General features: G+C 40.2%; 1 protein-coding gene across 22 annotated transcripts in view; it reads right to left on the reverse strand.

The window, feature by feature from the left end:
* BIRC6 (baculoviral IAP repeat containing 6) overlaps positions 1–19,519 on the reverse strand; it is a 258,994-nt gene that overhangs the window by 232,431 nt on the left and 7,044 nt on the right. For 21 of the 22 annotated variants that reach the window (XR_002913821.2, XM_063713739.1, XM_063713738.1 and 18 more), the window contains exons 2-3: positions 6,362–6,543; positions 3,846–3,983 (exon numbers count right to left, since the gene is read on the reverse strand). Coding sequence is in view for 20 of the 22 variants with exons in the window: in XM_063713739.1 (XP_063569809.1) it covers positions 3,846–3,983; positions 6,362–6,543 (320 nt within the window). In the remaining 2 variants the exon portion in view is untranslated. Of the gene's footprint in view, positions 1–3,845; positions 3,984–6,361; positions 6,544–10,796; positions 10,816–19,519 lie in introns of those variants that run through there. The other variant, XM_063713740.1, reaches the window with a different exon arrangement.

Consider the following 19,519-nt stretch of genomic DNA (forward strand, 5'->3'; position numbering starts at 1 on the left):
CCATTGAAGTGGGTGTTGAGATTGCTACCCAGCAACTTTGAGGTCCTCTTGCCACTGAATAAATAGTCAAAGAAGTTCTACTAGTTTGTATGACTGGAACTGACAAGGGGAAACCTGGATTGATGCTAAGTAACAGGGACAAGGAGAACTTATGCAGAACCCAGGAGATTCTCTAGGATGCCCCCCTTAGTACTTCCAAGTCCAACAGTAAAGATGAAGTAACAATTACAACTGAAAATACAGCACCAGCCGGGCTTGGTGGCTCACACCTGTAATCCCAGCACTTTGGGAGGCTAAGGCAGGTGGATCACCTGAGGTCAGGAGTTCGAGACCAGCCTGGCCAACACGGTGAAATCCCGTCTCTACTAAAATACAAAAAATCAGCCAGGTGTGGTAGCCCGTGCCTATAGTCCCAGCTACTGGGGAGACTGAGGCAGGAGAATGACTTGAACCCAGGAGGCGGAGGTTGCAGTGAGCTGAGATCACTGCACTCCGGCCTGGGTGACAAAGTGAGACTCCATCTCAAAAAATAAAATAATATAAAAACACAGAACCAGTGAGGATTCAGATTCTTCAGGAATGAAGATGGGTTGTTCCAGTACGTAAAGAATCCTGACCAGTTGAGGTGCTGAATGATGACAGAGCTAATAAGGAATATGTAATAGAAAAAAAAGAAATTAGATATCTTCTTGACTATTATACATCCTCTTGACCAATATATCCTCTTTACCATTAAAAACTGAGGACTAGGCCAGGCGCAGTGGCTCACGCCTGGAATCCCACCACTTTGGGAGGCCAAGGTGGGCAGATCACGTGGTCAGGAGTTCAAGACCAGCCTGACCAACATGGTGAAACCCTGTCTCTACTAAAAACACAAAAATTAGCCAGGCATGGTGGCACGCGCCTGTAATCGCAGCTACTCAGGAGGCTGAGGCAGGAGAACCACCTGAACCCAGGAGGCGGAGGTTGCAGTGAGCCGAGATCACACCACTGCACTCCAGCCTAGGTGACAGAGACAGACTACGTCTAAGAAAAAAAAATTAAATTAAAAAATTAAATAAACTGAGGACTAGGCCACGAGCGGTGGCTCACACCTGTAACCCCAACATTTTGGCAGGCCAAGGTGGATGGATCATGAGGTCAGGAGTTCGAGACCAGCCTGACCAACATGGTGAAACCCCATGTCTATTAAAAATGCAAAAAGTAGCCAGGCATGGTGGCGCGCGTCTGTAATCCCAGCTGCTCAGGAGGCTGAGGCAGGAGAATTGCTTGAACCCAGGAGGCGGACGCTGCAGTGAGCCAAGATCGCACCACTGCACTCCAGCCTGGGCAACAGCGCAAGACTCCGTCTCCAAAAATAAAAATAAATTTTTTAAAAAGCATAATAGTTTTGTTACATGAAAGTTCAAATATATAAAGTGTGAATGGAGATGCTGAGTAGCCAAAGGGGTAGACTGTGCAGTTAATTAAACTGTTGTCTCTGAGCTCCAAATCTACCCTTTAATTCTCTGCTCTATCAGGTTGGGGCTAGGACTCTGCATACTGTATTTCCTCTTTTCAACCAGTTTCCTGGTTTTTAGGTTCTCCCAGCAACAGCACAAGAAGGAAACTGGAAAGAAAGATGAAAAAAGACTTGCTCCTTCTTATTAACTGGCCATTGCCGTCAGTACTGTTTCAGCAAAGGACCTGATGCAGTAGTTGATTCTTCCAGTTTTCAGCATTTTGTTTTGGTTTGGCTGTTTTAGCATTCCGAGATTCAGTTTCAAAGAGCTCCCTCAGAGTTACTACCATCAGTCAAGTAGCATCTCTCTTCAGAGATCTGAGTCCCAGTTTTGCAAGGCCCTCGTCCAAGCTCCTGAGCTACCAATTGGGTAGCAGTTCCTAGTCCCAGATCCACGGGGCCTATTCTCTAAGTTTTAGGTTCTGATAACCCCTAATCTCTACTCTTTGTTCCTCGAGACCTAAGTGAAAACTGCTTCCTATAGTTATCTCTGTTATCTCAGGATTTCCTTTTCACTTTTTCAGTTTTCAAACACCAGTTAATTTCTTACAATAAACTATCTCTGTTGAAACTCAAAGAACAGTTTCTGTTTTCCTAAATAAAATGTCCCATCAATAGAGTAAGGTATAATAAAATCATGATAAATCTACAAAAAAAAAAATTCAATGCAACTATTAAGAAGAACATAGATGATCTCTGAGGATATGAGAAGATATCCAAGACAAATTCTTGAGTGAAAAAAAGCAAGGTGGCCAGGCACGGTGGCTCACACCTGTAATCCCAACACTTTGGGAGGCCGAGATGGGCGAATCACGAGGTTAGGAGCTCGAAGACAAGCCTGGCCAACACAGTGAAACCCCATTTCTACTAAAAATACAAAAATTAGCCGGGCATGGTGGCATGTGCCTATAATCCCAGCTACTTGGGAGACTGAGGCAGGAGAATAGCTTGAACCCACCAGGCGGAGGTTGCAGTGAGCTAAGATCACACCACTGCACTCCAGCCTAGGTTACAGAGCGAGACTCTGTCTCAAATCAAAAAAAAAAATGAGCCAGGTGCAGTGGCTCACGCCTGTAATCCCAGCACTCTAGGAGGCTGAGGCAGGCAGATCACCTGAGGTCGGGAGTTTGCGACCTGCCTGACCAACATGGCAAAACCCTGTCTCTACTAAAAAATACAAAATTAGCCAGGCGTGGGGGCGCACGCCTGTAACCCCAGCTACTCGGGAGACTGAGGCAGGAGAATCACTTGAACCCGGGAGGCAGAGGTTGCAGTGAGCCGAGATTGTGCCATTGCACTGCAGCCTGGGAAACGAGAGCAAAACTCTAAAGTCTCAAAAGAAAAAATAAAAGAAAAAAAGCAAGGTATATCACAACACAATATTAGTATATTTTAGTATAGTTACAACTGTACTTGAGAAAAATCTTTGCAAATGCCCAAGTTACTTATAGGAAAATGGCTTTTACCTTCTACCTTATATCCTTCAATAATATGGAAGTTTTATAAGCAGTATAACTTAGAAAAGGTCTTAAAAGAAAAATCTGGAGGAAATTAATAAAAATACATCCAAGGATTTAAATGAAAGCACTCTCTCTCATATACATCCCCGATTTAATTGAAAGCATTCTCTCTCATATACATCCCCGTATGCCAAAAAATTTCAGAGAAAGCACAAAATGGCTCAATTTCCAAAGACACAGTCCATTCTTATCCAAGCATCCAAGCTCACAACCCAACAAGGAAGCTTCTTTCATCAGCCTCTTGACCACTCCAGGTCTGTCAGGCACTAAGAAAGATCTAAGGAAGCATTAGAAAACACAATAAGCAAAATAGTTCCCACAAACTGAAGTTAAGCTTCGATTAAGAAGTTTCAAAGTTTCAACTTTTTTTTTTTTTTTGGCAACAGAGTCTCATTCTTTCCCCCAGGCTGTAGTGCATTGGCGCAATCTCTGCAATCTCAGCTAACTGCAACCTCCGCCTCCTGGGTTCAAGTGATTCTCATGCCTCAGCCTCCAAGTAGCTGGGGATTACAGGTGCCTGCCACCACGCCTGGCTAATTTTAGTACTTTTAGTAGAGATGGGGTTTCACCATGTTGGCCAGGCTGGTCTCAACCTCCTGACCTCAGGCGATCTGCCCGCCTCAGCCTCCCTCAGCTGGGATTATAGGTGTGAGCCACCGTGCCCAGCCAGTTTCAACTTTAAGATGACTTATAAGCACATTCTGCTTTTTAAAAGAAAAATCTAGAATTAGAACATTTCCAAAAGGAGAGGAAAGGAAAGAGCAAAAGAATGGAGGTGTCCATTGTAATATAACCCCAAAAGAGGCAATCTATTAACTTCTTACCTTAGCAACTTTGTGGTTTGCTGCAGTCTCATGAGATGTATTTTTTAAACCATCTTTGAGCTGTGTGATGAACAAATCATAACCCTCCGTACTAGAAATATCTACCTTTTCTGAACACGCTGATAAGAGCTGCTGTGCCTAAATAAAAAATAAAAAATAAAAAAATCACAGAAAATTCAATGCAAGAACAACAAAAAATTAAATTCAGATCCTCTTTCAGATATTTTAATATGCAATGATTATGACAGGTACTATACTAAACTTACCTTTCAACAAATCTACTTAATTAAACAGTAATTTAAAAGGCTGTTATAAAATTAAATGAGATAAAGCAATGTATTCAGTGTAGAAGTACTACATGGTAAAGTTTAAACACAAAGTAGTTATTATAAACCAAATCAAGATAGAAAAATGGACAAGCTGAAACCATAAGCAAAAATAATACAGGAAAAAATCTGAAGAGACAAACTTAAAGTCCTCCAATGAGCTTTAAATACTCAAGCTACACAAAGTCATAATAGAGGACACTAAGTCAGCAAGTAACATGAAAAAGCACTTTGCATTGTTATCCATATATTCAAAATGAACTACTGTAATAAAGATATATGTTAATATAAGGAAAAGAATATATCTACACTGAGCAAATCAAACCTAAGACTTTAGGGAAGACAGTGACAAACTAATCTGATGCAGTAAAGGAAGCCTGGAATGCTGGAAGATCTACAAACAATATTATCTGAACAACAGTTACAGCTGCGATTAAAGTAAAAAGAGGAAAAAAAACATTTAACAGCAAACAAGGTGGAGGAAGGGATAGAAGCTAAACAGCATTTCACTGTAGTAGGAAAAACACTGACTTGAGAGTTAATAAGTGTTCAAGTATTTTATTGTAATTCTTTAATTGTTTGTTAAACCTAAACATAGTTTGATAGTGTCTTTTCACTGCTGATTATATATCCTGATATCAGCTGGTTTATATTCCTTCAATTAGGAGGAAAATATGTTCAATTTTTTCAAACGGTTTTTCAAAGTTTCTATTTGTTCGAATCAAGTAGAACTAATTAATTCTCTATCCAAAGATTTTAGACATGCTTCCAGACCCAAATACTCTGATGAGAAAAAGACAGCTTCTCTGTTTTTGGAACTCAAACTTCCAGCAACATGCTTTCAATATTAACATATAATAGACTACTGTTATATGACACTAAATGTAAAATCTAAGTGGATATACTTTATTGGACATACTTTTTTGATAACTTTCATAACAAGTCAGCATGAACACAGAAATAATATCTCACTTTATTAGAGAACACAACATAATCTTTTACATTCTATTTAAGGTGATGCAAAATCCAGTAATTATGAAAAATGTACTTTCAAACTGCAGGATATGAACCCACACAAAAGGAATTTAAGTTGGGCTAGACTTAAAAATTAAGTAAAGAAAATTTAACACTACAGAAAAGTATGTATGGCTAAAACTTAAAACTCAAGTTATTGAAAGACATGATGCATAGTAAAAATTACTGGTTGTGTGGCTGGGTGCAGCGGTTCACGCCTGTAATCCCAGCACTTTGGGAGGCTGAGGCAGGCGGATCAATTGAAGTCAGGAGCTCAAGACCAGTCTGGCCAACATGGTGAAACCCATCTCTACTAAAAACACAAAAATTAGCTGGGTGTGGTGGCACATGCCTGTAATCCCAGCTACTAGGGAGGCTGAGGCAAGAGAATCACTTGAACCCGGGAGATGAAGGTTGCAGTGAGCCAAGGTCGAGCCACTGCACTCCAGCCTGGGTGACAGAGCAAGACTCTGACTCAAAAAAAAAAAATTACTGGTGTTTACCAGAGTCTATTCCTCTCTCATTTTAAAATATTAAAAAAAAAAAAAAGAAAGAACCACCTCTTTCCCAGTCTCCCTCTCAGCTTGGCCATGTGACTAAATTCTGTCTCATGGGGTAAATATGAGGCTATATGAGAGAGTATTTGAGTTGTGAAAGGCAGAAAGAGAACAAGAACAAATAAGCAGGAGAGGGGGCTGGGGGTTAAGGGACAGGGAAAGGGAAGGAGAGAAGAGAGGGATGCCAGAGTGCTCTCCTCTAGCCTCTTGCCCTCTCTTTCCCTGTGACTGGGAAATAATGACACCTAGAGCAGCTGTCTTAAACTCCCAAGCTAACCCAAGTGTTGAGGTTGGCAATGCTGGCCATACACTTAGCCCTGGACTATTATTGGAAACAAGCTATCCTGTTTAAGCCATTGTTTTTTTGGGTCTCTGTTACAGCTGTTTAACCTGTGCTGATGCACCATTCACACCTAAAAATACCACTTCGACAAGAATTAATTATGCAGAGAAAAGGTGAGTATTAATATTTAAATGAAGTTGTGTTCAATAAGTAAATTCTGTTTTTATAGCAATACATATAATAACGTCCTTAAAGGATGACTTAATTTCATTTAACATCTAATATGTCTAAGATTACATTAAGTAGAGGACCACATTGATACTTATTTCAACTTACCTCTGTAACGGGTAATTCAAGCTGAACCACATCATCCTGCTTTGAAACTGGAGTTTGCAGAGCAGTGTCTAACAACAAGATTCCATTAAGGTCCTTCCTACACCCTACTGCATAATCATCCACAAATATAACTTTATCCACAGCAGAAATATACTGACATTTCACCTGTCCACCTGGTTTAGCTGTTAAAAGAACAAAAATTCAACACTTAAGATTTTCAGGCCAATGGTCTATTAAAAATAAATCTTTACATAGTGACTAAACACAATACATTATCCTGAATTGGATCTTAAGCTGGAAAAAACTTCTCTAAAGAACATTATTGGGCCAACTGGATTAAATTCAAATATGTACCATAAATTAGATAAAAGCATCAATGTGAAATTATCAAAATTTGACAACCAAATTGCTATTATAAAAGAACATCATTGTTCTGAGAAATAAACACAGCAACAGTATAGGGAAAATGAGCATGATATATGCAACCAACTCTCAAGTGGAATAAAAATATGATGTATATATATACACACACACACACACACACACATATATAAGGGAATAATAAGCAAATGTAGTAAAATGTTTAAAACTAGTAGAGCTGGGTAAAGGGTATATAGGGAAGTTCTTTGTAACATTCTATTCTTGCAATTTTTCTGTAAGTGCAAAATGAAAGTGTTCAAAAACAAAACTTTTAAAAATGAATTACTGGATGTCATTTTTTGCAAAACTCAATAAGCACAGAGACAGCATGGACAGTTATTAGATACAGTAGTGCCCTTCACTTTGTGCAGTTTCAGTTACCCAGTCAATAGAAGTCCAAAAACAGGTAAGTATAGTACAATAAGATATTTTCAATCAAAGGTCCAAAAGTTAAGTATAGTACAATAAGATATTCTGAGAGAGACCACATTCACATAACTTCTAATATATTATAATTGTTCTATTTTATTATTAGTTGTTAATCTCTCACTATGCTTACATTTTAAATTAAACTTTATTACAGGTATGCATAAGAAGAAAACCCAGCTAACCCTTGAACCACACAAGTTTGAACAGCATGAGACCACTCATACATAAATTTTTTCCAATTCATATATTGAAAAAAATTTCAGAGATTTGTGACAATTTAAAAAACATGCAGACAAAACACATAGCCTAGAAATATCTAAAAAATTAAGAAAACAGTATGTCACTGATGCATAAAATATACGTAGATATTAGTCTATTTGATCATTTACTGACATAAAATATACACAAATCTACTATAAAGTTAAAATTATCAAAACTTACGCACACAAATAGTATATGGTACCAGTCAAGAAAAATGTAAACAAATGTAAAAAATACAGTATTAAATCATAACTACATAAAATTAACTGTAGTATATATTATAAAACTGTGATAATTTTGTTCCTATTGCAGTGAGTTCAAGTGTCATGAGTACCACCATGTGACCCTAATCATATCGAGGTGAGCAGTTCATCTCTCAATTGTTAATTGGTAATCGCAGTAAAAAGTGATCTCTCCTGATTCTCATGTATTTTTCCTTTTTTTTTTTTTTTGAGACGGAGTCTTGCTCTGTCCCCCAGGCTGGAGTGCAATGGCACGATCTCGGCTCACTGCAAGCTCTGCCTCCCGGGTTCATGCCATTCTCCTGCCTCAGCCTCCCGAGTAGCTGGGACTACAGGTGCCTGCCACCTCACCCGGCTAATTTTTTGTATTTTTAGTAAAGATGGGGTTTCACCGTATTAGCCAGGATGGTCTCGATCTCCTGACCTCGCGATCTGCCCGCCTGGGCCTCCCAAAGAGCTGGGATTACAGGCGTAAGCCACCGCGCCCAGCCATCTCATGTATTTTCATCGGGTTTAGTGCAATACCATAAACCCTGAATAACAACACCATGAAACTCATAAAAGGTAACACTAGTGATGCTGGAAGTGTTCCCAAAAGGCAGGGACAAGTCATATGATTACAAGAAAAAGCTGAATTGCAAAAAAAAAAAAAAAAGAGAGAGAGAGAGAGAAAATACATTTATGGCACTATATTGCACTTATCAATATGGTAAATATATGTCATCTGTTTACAAAATGAATCCTGTGCCTGAAATGGCATGCAACCACAGCTGGAGACCTCAGTCTATGGTACATATCAAGCAATTCAGCTTTTTCGGCCCGGCATGGTGGCTCACGCCTGTAATCTCAGCACTTTGGGAGGCCGAGGTGGGCAGACCACAAGGTCTGGAGTTTTTTGGGGTTTTTTTTTTTTTTTTAGAGACAGGGTCTCGCTACGTTGTCCAGGGCAACTCAAACGCCTGGGGCTCAAGCAATCTTCCCGCGTGGCTAGGACTACAGGAGCACACCACTGTGCCTGGCATGTCAACATACTTATTGGTAAAAGACTGAATACTTTCCCATACAGATCAGGAACAAGACAAGGATGTATGCTCTTACCATTCCTATTCAATACTATACTAAAAGATCTAGTCACTGCAATAAAAAAACAGGATATAAAAGGCAAACAAATCAAAAAGAAATAAAACTGTCCCTTTTTACAGAAATACGATTACCCATGTAGATAAAAATCAATCATACTTTTCTATACTAGCACTGATTAATCTAAAACCAAAATTTATTTTTTAAAATACCAGTTTACAATAGCTCTAAAACATACTTAGACATACATATACACAAAAGGTGTATATGTATGCTTAAAAGTATAAAAGGCTGATTACACAAATCAAAAGCCTAAATAAATACCATGTTCATGGACTGAACAAGTCAATCTGGTAAAAACGTCAACACTCCCCAAATGGATCTACAGATTTAACGGAATTTCAATCAAAATCCCAGGTGGGGTCAGCATGGTGGCTCACACCCGTAATACAACACTTCGGGAGGCCTACACGGAAGGATCGCTTGAGCCAGGAGTTTGAAACCAGCCTGAGACAGACCCCGTATCTATCTTAAAAATTTAAAAAATTTAGCCAGGCATAGTGGCACACACCTGTAGTTCTAGCTACTCGGACACTGAGGTGGGAGGATCACTTAAGCCCAGGAGTTCAAGGCTACAGTGAGCTATGATTGCGCCATATAAATAAACTGACTGAAATGTATTTGAAAAGGCAGTACCGCAAGAAAGTGTGGTACTGGCAAAGGACAGACATATAGCTCAATGGAACAAAATAGAGTCAAGAGATATGACTATATAAACATGGTCACTGGATTTTTTCAATTATGTAGTTTTTTAAATTGTGGTAAAATAAACATAAAATTTACCATTTTACCATTTAAGTGTACAGTTGAGTGGTATTAAGTATATTCATGCTGTTGTTTATCCATCAGGATAAAGGGAAACTCTGTACCCTTTAAACAGTAACTGACTTTTATCCCCTCTCCCCAAAGCCTGGCAACCACTTTGCTACTTTCTGTCTTCATGAATTTGACTACTCTAAGTATCTCACACGAATGGAAGGAATCATATAGTATTTTTCCTTTTGCGACTGGCTTATTTCCCTTAGCATAATGTCCTGAAGGTTCCTCCACATTAGAGCCTACGTCAGAATTTCCTTCCTTTTATCCATTCAACTATCAATGGACAGACACTTAGGATGCTTCTGCCTTTTGGCTATTTCAAATAGTGCTGCTATGAACACTGGTGTACAAATATCTCCTTGATTCTCTGCTTTCAATTCTTTGAGGTACACACCCAGAAACAGAACAGCGATCATATGGTAATTCTATTTTTTCCTTAATTTTCTGAGGAAACTCCACCATTTCCCATAATGGCTGCACCATTTTATATTCCCACCAGCAGTGCACAAGAGTGCCAATTTCTCCACATCCTCACCAATACTTATTCTCTGTTGTTGTATTTTGTATATGGTGTTAAAGTCCAACTTTATACTTTTTGCATGTAAGTATCCAGTCTTCCCAGCATCATTTGTTGAAAAGATTGTCATTTCCCCCAATGAATGGTCTTGGCCTCCTTGCTGAAAATCATTTGACCATATATGCAATAGTTTATTTCTGGGCTCTATATTCCATCAGTCTATATGTCCATCTTTATGCTGGTACTTTACTATTTTGATTACTGTAGCTTCGTACTAAATTTTGAAATCAAGTGTTAATCTTCCAACTCTGTTCTTTGTCAAGATTACACTGAAATATTTAGGGTCCCTTGAGATTCTATATGAATTTTAGAACAGATTTTTTTTTTTTTTTTTTTTGCAGAAATAGAAAAAAGTTATTGGGATTTTGATAGGAATTGCAATGAGTCTGCAAATTGGGGCAGTATAGATATCTTAACAACATAAAGATAGTATGAAGTTCTGGCAAGGATGCAGAACAACTGGAGTTCTCATACATTTCTAAAGGAAATACAAATGGTACAGCCACACCGGTTTGACAGTTTCTTACAAAGTTAAACACACACTTACCAAATGGCCCTGTAATCCCACTTCTGTGTATTTACCCTGGAGACATAAAAGCTTATGTTCACACAAAAATCTGTACTCAGAAGTTTATAGTCGCTTTATTTATAATCATCAAACACTGAAAACACCCAAATGTTTTTTTTCTTTTTCTTTGTCTTTTTTTTTTGAGACAAGGTCTCACTATGTCACTCAGGCTGGAATATAGTGGCGAAATCACTGCTCACCACAGCTTTGACCTCCAGGGCTCAGGTAATCCTCCCACCTTCGCCTCCCAAGTAGCTGGGACTACAAGTGCACACCATGATGTCTGGCTAATTTTTAGTATTTTTTGTAGATACAAGGTTTTGCCATGTTGCCCAACCTGGTCTCAAGTGATGTGCCCACCTAGGCCTCCCTAAGTGCTGGGATTACAGAAGTAATAAGCCATCACACCCAGCCCCAAACATATTTCAAAGAGTGACTGGCAAAACAAATAATGACACATCAATACAATGGAATACTATCCAGTAATAAAAAAGGAATGAACTATTAATACATGCAAAAACTTGAGAGAATCTCAAGGGCATCATGCTAAGTGCAAGCAGCTAGTATCAACAGGTTACATACTGAATGATTACATTTCAATAACAATGTAGAAAACACAAAACTCCATAGTATAGAGAACAGATCAGTGGTCCCAAAAGACTAGTGGTACAGGGAAGATGTGACTACAAAGTGATACCACAGGGAATTTTTTCAGATGTTGAAACTGGTCTGTATCCTGACTGTGATGGTGGGTTACATCAATCTATGCATGTGTGTACCTGTATTACAAGTACACAAAAAATAGGCAATTATACTTTATAGTCTATAAAAAATAAAAATTTTTCAATGATATTGTAAAAGAATAAACACGCCCAAGCGCAATGCCTTCACACCTGTAATCCCAGCACTTCAAGAGGCCAAGGCGGGTGGATCACTTGAGGTCAGGAGTTCGAGACCAGCCTGGCCAACCTGGTGAAACCCCGTCTCTACTAAAAATACAAAAATAACCGGGCATGGTGGCAGGCACCTGTAATCCCAGCTACTCGGGAGGCTGAGGCAGGAGAATCACTGGAACCCGGGAGGTGGAGGTTGCAGTGAGCCGAGATCGCGCCATTGCACTCTAGCCTGGGTGACAGAGTGAGACTCTGTCTCAAAAAAAAAAAAAAAAGAATAAACACATGCACATGGGGCAACAGCCTATTAACTATGCTATTAACTAAGGAGGGGGTAGTTCATAACACATCACTATGATCCAAATTCTATAAAAATATATTAAGCAATAGAAGAGGCCAGGCACGGTGGCTCATGCCTGTAATCCCAGCACTTTGGGAGGCCAAGGCGGGCGGACTGCCTGAGCTCAGGAGTTTGAGAGCAGCCTGACTAACACGGTGAAACCCCTGTATTTTGTCTCTACTAAAATACAAAAAATTAGCCGGGCATGGCGGCATGAACCTGTAGTCCCAGCTGCTCGGAAGGCTGAGGCAGGAGAATCGCTTGAACCCAGAAGGCAGAGGTTGCAGTGAGCTGAGACTGCACCGCTGCACTCCAGCCTGGGCAACGGAGCGAGACTCTGTCTCCAAAAAAAAAATAATAATAGAAGAAAGTAAAAAGAAATGCCAAAGTGTTAACAATGCCCATCTCCAGGTAATGAAATTATACGTACTTACTTTTTCCTTAGTCTATCTAACATCCTATAAGGCATGTCACTTTTAAAATTGAAAATTTCCCTTTTTTTTTTTTTTTGAGACAGGGTCTCACTCTGTAACCCAGGCTGGAGTGCAATGGCGCGATCTTGACTCACTGCAACCTCTGCCTCCCAGGCTCAAGCAATCCTCCCCCCTCAGCCTCCCAAGTAGCTGAGACTACAGGTGTGTGACACCATGCCCGGCTAATTTCTGTATTTTTTTGTAGAGACAGGGTTTTGCCATGTTGCCCAGGATGGCAAAATTGAAAATTTCAAAGGAAAGAAATTTTTTTAATTAGTTACCAATTCTAATACTTTAAGAAATAGTATACAACCCTAAAAAACTTGCAAAAATGTTACAAGAAATACATTATCTTTTCAAACTGACAATACACTGTAAAACTCCATTTCCACTGAGATCTCATCAGACTTCAACGCTTAAAACAGCCTATTAAAATGTACTATATGCAAAGATCATTCAAAGTCAATAAAGAAGATACAAGCCTGTATCAGAACATCTCCTGTAACCCAAAAATATATACACCTACTATGTACCCACAAGAATTTTTAAAATTTTTTAAAAAGGTACAAAATTAATGTAAGGTTCTCACAAAGCTTTTGATATAATTAACCAAAAATGAAATCATTTAATAAGAGAAAAAATGTTAGTAACACTATAGTATTAAAAGCCAAAATGAGTATTCCTATAAAGCAGAACTCACTGCAAAACAAGTTTGGGAAAGTTCAGTGACTGCACCACGAAGAAAGGGTAACACATGATAAAACACAACATAAAACACAATGCAGGGACAGCGTTGTTTCAGGCAAGAGAACCAACATCTACTTAAGCAGAGAAGAGGTTCTCCAAAAGATACAAAATTACTGGAATTAAGAGTTCCAAGTTATGACTCTCTTCATTCACATTAACCAAAAGTGTCATCAGACCACTCTTATTTTGCTATAATCTTCAGTATCTAACATCATTTGTTTTGAAAATATAATCACCACAAAAAATTTATCATGGAGACGGCTCAATCTCTAAAGACCTACTACTCCCTGTAAGATACTTGCTGTGGGGTTTCTTCATACACATTGTTCGATTTATCATAGTTAAATCTCTCAACATCTTGGGACACATAAGTTATATTATTCCTTTAGGATGCTGACCTGGCACACCTGTGCGTGCCCTCTCTCTCTCTCTCTGTGTGTGTGTGTGTATATGTATATGTATATATATACACACACACACACACACACACATATATATATATAATTTTTTTTTTTAAGAGACAGGGTCTCACTATGTTGCCCAGGCTAATCTGGAACTCCTGGTCTCAAGCAATCTTCTCACCTCAGTCTCCCAAGTAGCTAGGACTACAGGTGTGCAACCTGGCTAAACTGCTATAGTTAAGTAAAATTTGAAGACTAACTTCCCCAGCTGATGTTGGGCAAGAGAACCCTTAACCATCTGTAAATCAATGGCGCCGGGTGAGATGGCTCATGCCCGTAATCCCAGCACTTTGGGAAGCTGAGGTGGGCGGATCACTTGAGGTCATGAGTTCGAGACCAGCCTGGCCAAGGTGAAACCCTGTCTCTACTAAAAACACAAAAATTAGCCAGGCATGGTGGTGTGCGCCTGTAGTCCCAGCTACTCGGGAGGCTGAAGCAGAAGAATCGCTTGAACCCGGGAGGCGGAGGCTGTAGTGAGCCGAGATCACACTACTGCACTCCAGCCTGAGCAACAGAGCCAGACTCCATCTCAAAAAAAAAAAAAAATCAATTGCTACTGCTGCACAAAGGTGTCAATGTGAGAAGCAACTCAGCTACTAATCAATATAATAATCCTACAGTTTGGAACGTGTGCCCCTGTGAATTTCTATTTAGAGCTCATATTTGAAATTACTGTTTTCTGTTTAATATAGATGCCAGATATCTCCTGAATGGTCGTCACACAGACATCTTCATCACTCCTTATAGAGCCTACATTTTAAGTCAGCCCAACTCGAATTCCATCCAAATATGAAAATCTTATCTAGCTGTTTTTGTCTATTATATAACAGACAAACGAAATGTCCCCTGGTTATCTGCACTGATGCTATCTTGCATCATGCAGATCTTTACTCAAACACCACCTCAAAGAGGCCTTCCCAAGACTACCTAAAAGCACAAATTTAATATACCATCACCCTCATATCAGTGTAAATTTCCTTATGGCATTAATTACTATAGTATGTCAAGAGGTAATTAATGCCGTAATGACACGGTGGCTCACACCTGTAATCCCAGCACTTTGGGGGGCCAAGGAGGGCAGGTCACTTGAGGTCAGGTGTTCCAGACCAGCCTGGCCAACACGGTGAAACCTTGTCTCTATTAAAAGTACTAAAATTAGTTGGGCATGGTGGTATACACCTGTAATCCCAGCTGCTAAAGAAGCTGATGAAGGAGAATCATTTGAACCCAGGAGGAAGACGTTGAAGTGAGCTGAGATCACACCACTGCACTCCAGCCTGGGAGATAGAGTGAGACTCCGTTTCAAAAGGAGGGGGGGCGGCGGGAAGCTCTCATTTATCCCAGACACACTAAACAAAGTTCTCTAAAGTCGAGAGAGTTAGAGAGTTTGAACTCCTGTTTTATTTATTTATTTATTTGGTGTGGGGGACAGTGTCTCACTATGTCACCTAGGCTGGAGTGCGATGCTGTGATTTCAGCTCACTGCAACCTCTGCCGCCTGGGTTCAAGCGATTCTTCTGCCTCAGCCTCCTGAGTAGCTGGGATTACAGGGGCGCACCACCACACCCGGCTAATTTTTTTTATTTTTAGTAGAGACAGGGTTTCACCATGTTGGCTAGGCTGGTCTCCAACTCCTGACCTTGAGATCCATCCACCTCGGCCTCCCAAAGTGCTGGGATTACAGGCATGAGCCACCATGCCAGGCCAGGGAGTTTGAACTCCTAAACCTAACTGCACATTAGAACCGGCTGGCACACTTCTAAGTAGAAGAAGAAAAAAAAAACAGTATGCCTGGGCTGCACTCCAGGCCACTTAAGTCAGAATACTGCGGCCCAAGCAAGGTATTTTCTTAAAAGCTCCCCTGACGATTCTAAATGAACAACAAAGGTTGAGAACCACTGCCCTGTGCCATCTCCCAGTCTTCTGTCTCTCCTACTTCATAAATCAAAGTAAAAGTACATAAACAAATTATGAAGATTTAAATTCCTGGTGCCCACAATAAATCTTGAAGACATTCCCATCTTCCCCACTCAAAAATTCACTTCCTCTAAAAAGTAAACATAATATTTACCTCCTCTAAGATGCATCCCTGATTTAACATACTCAAACCTGATGATAATTACTTTTTGGGGGAAGGTGGGGGCAGCAGGGAGACAGAGTCTCACTCTTCTCGCCCAGACTGGAGTGCAGTGCTGTGATCTAGACTGACTACAACCTCTTCCTCCCGGGTTCCAGCGATTCTCCTGCCTCAGCCTCCCGAGTAGCTGGAATTACAAGTGTACACCACCACACCCAGCTAATTTTTGTATTTTTAGTAGAGACGGGGTTTCACCAAGTTGACCAGGCTGGTCTCAAACTCCTGAACTGATCTGCCTGTCCTGGCCCCCCAAGTGCTGGGATTACACGCGAGAGCCATCATGCCCAGCCTAATAATTACTTTTTTTAACAGCACTGTTCCAGCCACAGACTGTTTTGTTGTTTTTGGTTTGTGTTTTTTTGAGATGGTGTTTCACTGTTGTTGCCCTGGCCGGATTGCAATGGTGCAATCTCGGCTCAGTGCAACCTCTGCCTCCCAGGTTCAAGTGATTCTCCTGCCTCAGCCTCCCGAATAGCTGGGATTACAGGCATGCACCATCACACCAAGCCAATTTTGTATTTTTAGTAGAGACAGAGTTTCACCATGTTGGTCAGGCTGGTCTCGAACTCCTTACCTCAGGTGACCCACCCGCCTTGGCCTCCCAAAGTGCTGGGATTACAGGCATGAGCCACCATGCCAGGCCACAGACTGTTTTATAAAGCAATTACTGTATTCTTTTTATTTGTATCTCTATCATCTCCTGTCTGTATTTCCTTCTTTTTGCAATTTGTATCTCTATATGATCTTCTCTTCTACACCCAAGTTTATCTTAACTTTTTTGTATCCCTTACATTTGAAGTGCTACAGTTCTACAGTTTGCAAAAAATTTCTATGTTCATTATCTTATCAGATGATGAAACAGCCTGGGTATTAAAAGCCCCTTTCTCCCCTAGGCTGGAGTGCAGTGGCACAATCACAGCTCACTGCTGCCTGAAGTGCTGGACACAAGTGATACTCCTGCTTCAGCCTCCCAAGTGGCTGGGCCTACAGGCATGCACCACCACACCCAACTAATTTTTTATTTTTTTGTAGAGACAGGATCTCACTATGTTGCCCAGGCTGGTCTCAAACTCCTGTCCTCAGACAATCCTCCCACCTAAGCCTCCCAAAGTGCTGGGATTACAGGCCATTAGCCCATTTTAAAGTTGGTATCTCAGAGAAGAATCTTGCCAAAGGCACCCTTTTCATGAAGCCATCAGCAATACAACACACATATCAGAGAGGTAACTCCTGCTTGCGTACCCACTGTTCTTACATACTATATTACAGAAATCTATTATTTTTTTAAGTTCTATATATAGTTATAGCCAACATTCCTAAGGACAGACTACTAAATGTTTAACAATTTAAGTATAGTTACAACTAGAGATTTTCAGTTTAAAAATATATAATACATTCACATTTACCTCTGCTCCCTCCCAAGATCCCACTGAAAAAACAGTAAAGGAATAAAGAAGGTATAGAACAAACCCAAAAAGACAAAAAGAACAAGTGAAGAGAAAATAGCAACAAAATTCTTGAAGTTGGAGGGCAAATGGAAAAGCATTAACTAACCTGTTTCCTCTCCTCCCCAAAAATCTTAAAGCTAAGCCAGCAGGGAAAGAAAGCCCAAAACATTCACGTTGTATTCTTTCTCAAATACATAGGTAAAAGAGGTCTAATAATTAAAATTGCTGACTGGGCATGGTGGCTCATGCCTGTAATCCCAGCACTTTGGGAGACCGAGGCAGGTGGATCACCTGTGGTCAGGAGTCCAAGACCAGCCTGACCCCATCTCTAGTAAAAATACGAAAATTACCTGGGCATGGTGGCACACGCCTGTAATCCCAGCTACTTGGGAGGCTGAGGCAGGAGAATCACTTGAACCCAGGAGGCAGAGGTTACAGTGAGCCAAGATCACATCACTGCACTCCAGCCTGGGCAACAGAGCAAGACTTCATCTCAAAAAAAAAAAAAAATTAAATTAAATTAAAATAAAAAATAAAATAAATAAATAAATAAATAAAACTGCTTAAAAGCAGTTGCTTTTTACAATATTTTCTCAATTAACTAATACTGCAACCAAGCTCCAATCATAATAGGGCCCTAAGTTTTTACCTTAAACTGGGAGTTCTTGTACTTTAAAATATGGGAATCATGGCCAAGGTGGTTCAAATTAACCTTGTTATCTACATAAGGCAGACAAACACTTGTTGAACTGAACTATATAATTTAAGACACCAAAACAAGAAGTAGGGCCAGGCACGGTGGCTCACACCTGTAATCCCAGCACTTTGGGAGGCCAAGGCGGGTGGATCACGAGGTCAGGAGTTCGAGACCAGCCTGGTCAACATGGTGAAACCCTGTCTCTACTAAAAATACAAAAAATTAGCTGGGCGTGGAAGCGCACGCCTGTAATCTCAACTATTCAGGAGGCTGAGGCAGGAGAATCGCTTGAACCCGAGAGGCGGAGGTTACAGTGAGCTGAGATCACGCCATCGCACTCCAGCCTGGGCGACAGGGCGAGACTACATCTCAAAAAAAAAAATAACATTTATTGACTGCTTATGGTGAGTCAAGCAGTATTCTGTATGTATCAGTTTATTTAATCTTTACAATAACCCAGTAAGTTAAGTACTGATTATGACGCACAGAGAGAGGTTAAGCAGTTTGCATAAGGTCACACCTGGAACTTAAATGGTCTGGCTCCAGAGCCAATATTCTATTCTTTCTTAATATCACTAAAGTCAGTCAACAGAAACAGAGCCAAAGTACATATTCATAGCCCAAAAAAGATTCTGCTAAATTAAGTTTTTATAAAAACTCAGATGCATTCATAAGACAACTATCTTTTAGGACTATTGAGATCCCAATTCTATATCATGTTTATCTCTCAAAGAATAGTTGAGAGTAGGAATGCCGCATGTACCAAAGTTAGCCAGGAATTAGAACAGTTTTGAATCATTTACGGTTTCTATCACTGGGAGACTGCACATTTTAGCCAAAAAAAATTATTTCTTGAGGACTATGCAGGCACCATGACTTCTCAGAGCAGGCAGCTCTGGGCCTGAAGTTTGATCAAGAAGCTCTTACATCAGGAAAGAAAAAAAAAAACAAACACCCGATCTAAGCCTCACTGAAGCTACAGTAAAGTACAAAGATCTTCCTCTTATTTATGACCACTATACAAATTTCTCAAATCAAAGTCATTATCTGTATTACTGAGGGACTGACTCTAAAAACCTAGTGAAAAAAAAAGTCACTATCTATATAGGAAAAGAAAAAAGATACAAAGAAATGTAAAACTGGAGTGTTTGTCTAAGAACACTGAGCAGGGCTGGGCGCAGTGGCTCACGCCAGCAATCCCAGCACTTTGGGAGGCCAGAGCAGACGGATCACGAGGTCAGGAGTTCGAGACCAGCCTGACCAACATGGTGAAACCTCATCTCTACTAAAAATAGAAAAAAAATTAGCCGGGCATGGTGGCGCACACCTGTAATCCCAGCTACTCAGGAGGCTGAGGCAGGAGAATCGCTTGAACCCAGGAGGCAGAGACTGCGCCACTGCACTCCAGCCTAGGCAACAGAGCAAGACTCCATCTCAATAAGTAAATAAATTAAATAAAATAAAAACATTGAGCAGGTTTTTTCTTCTTCACTGCAACACAGATCT

Source organism: Pongo abelii, chromosome 12 (genome assembly GCF_028885655.2).
Source record: "Pongo abelii isolate AG06213 chromosome 12, NHGRI_mPonAbe1-v2.0_pri, whole genome shotgun sequence".
Lineage (NCBI taxonomy): Eukaryota > Metazoa > Chordata > Mammalia > Primates > Hominidae > Pongo > Pongo abelii.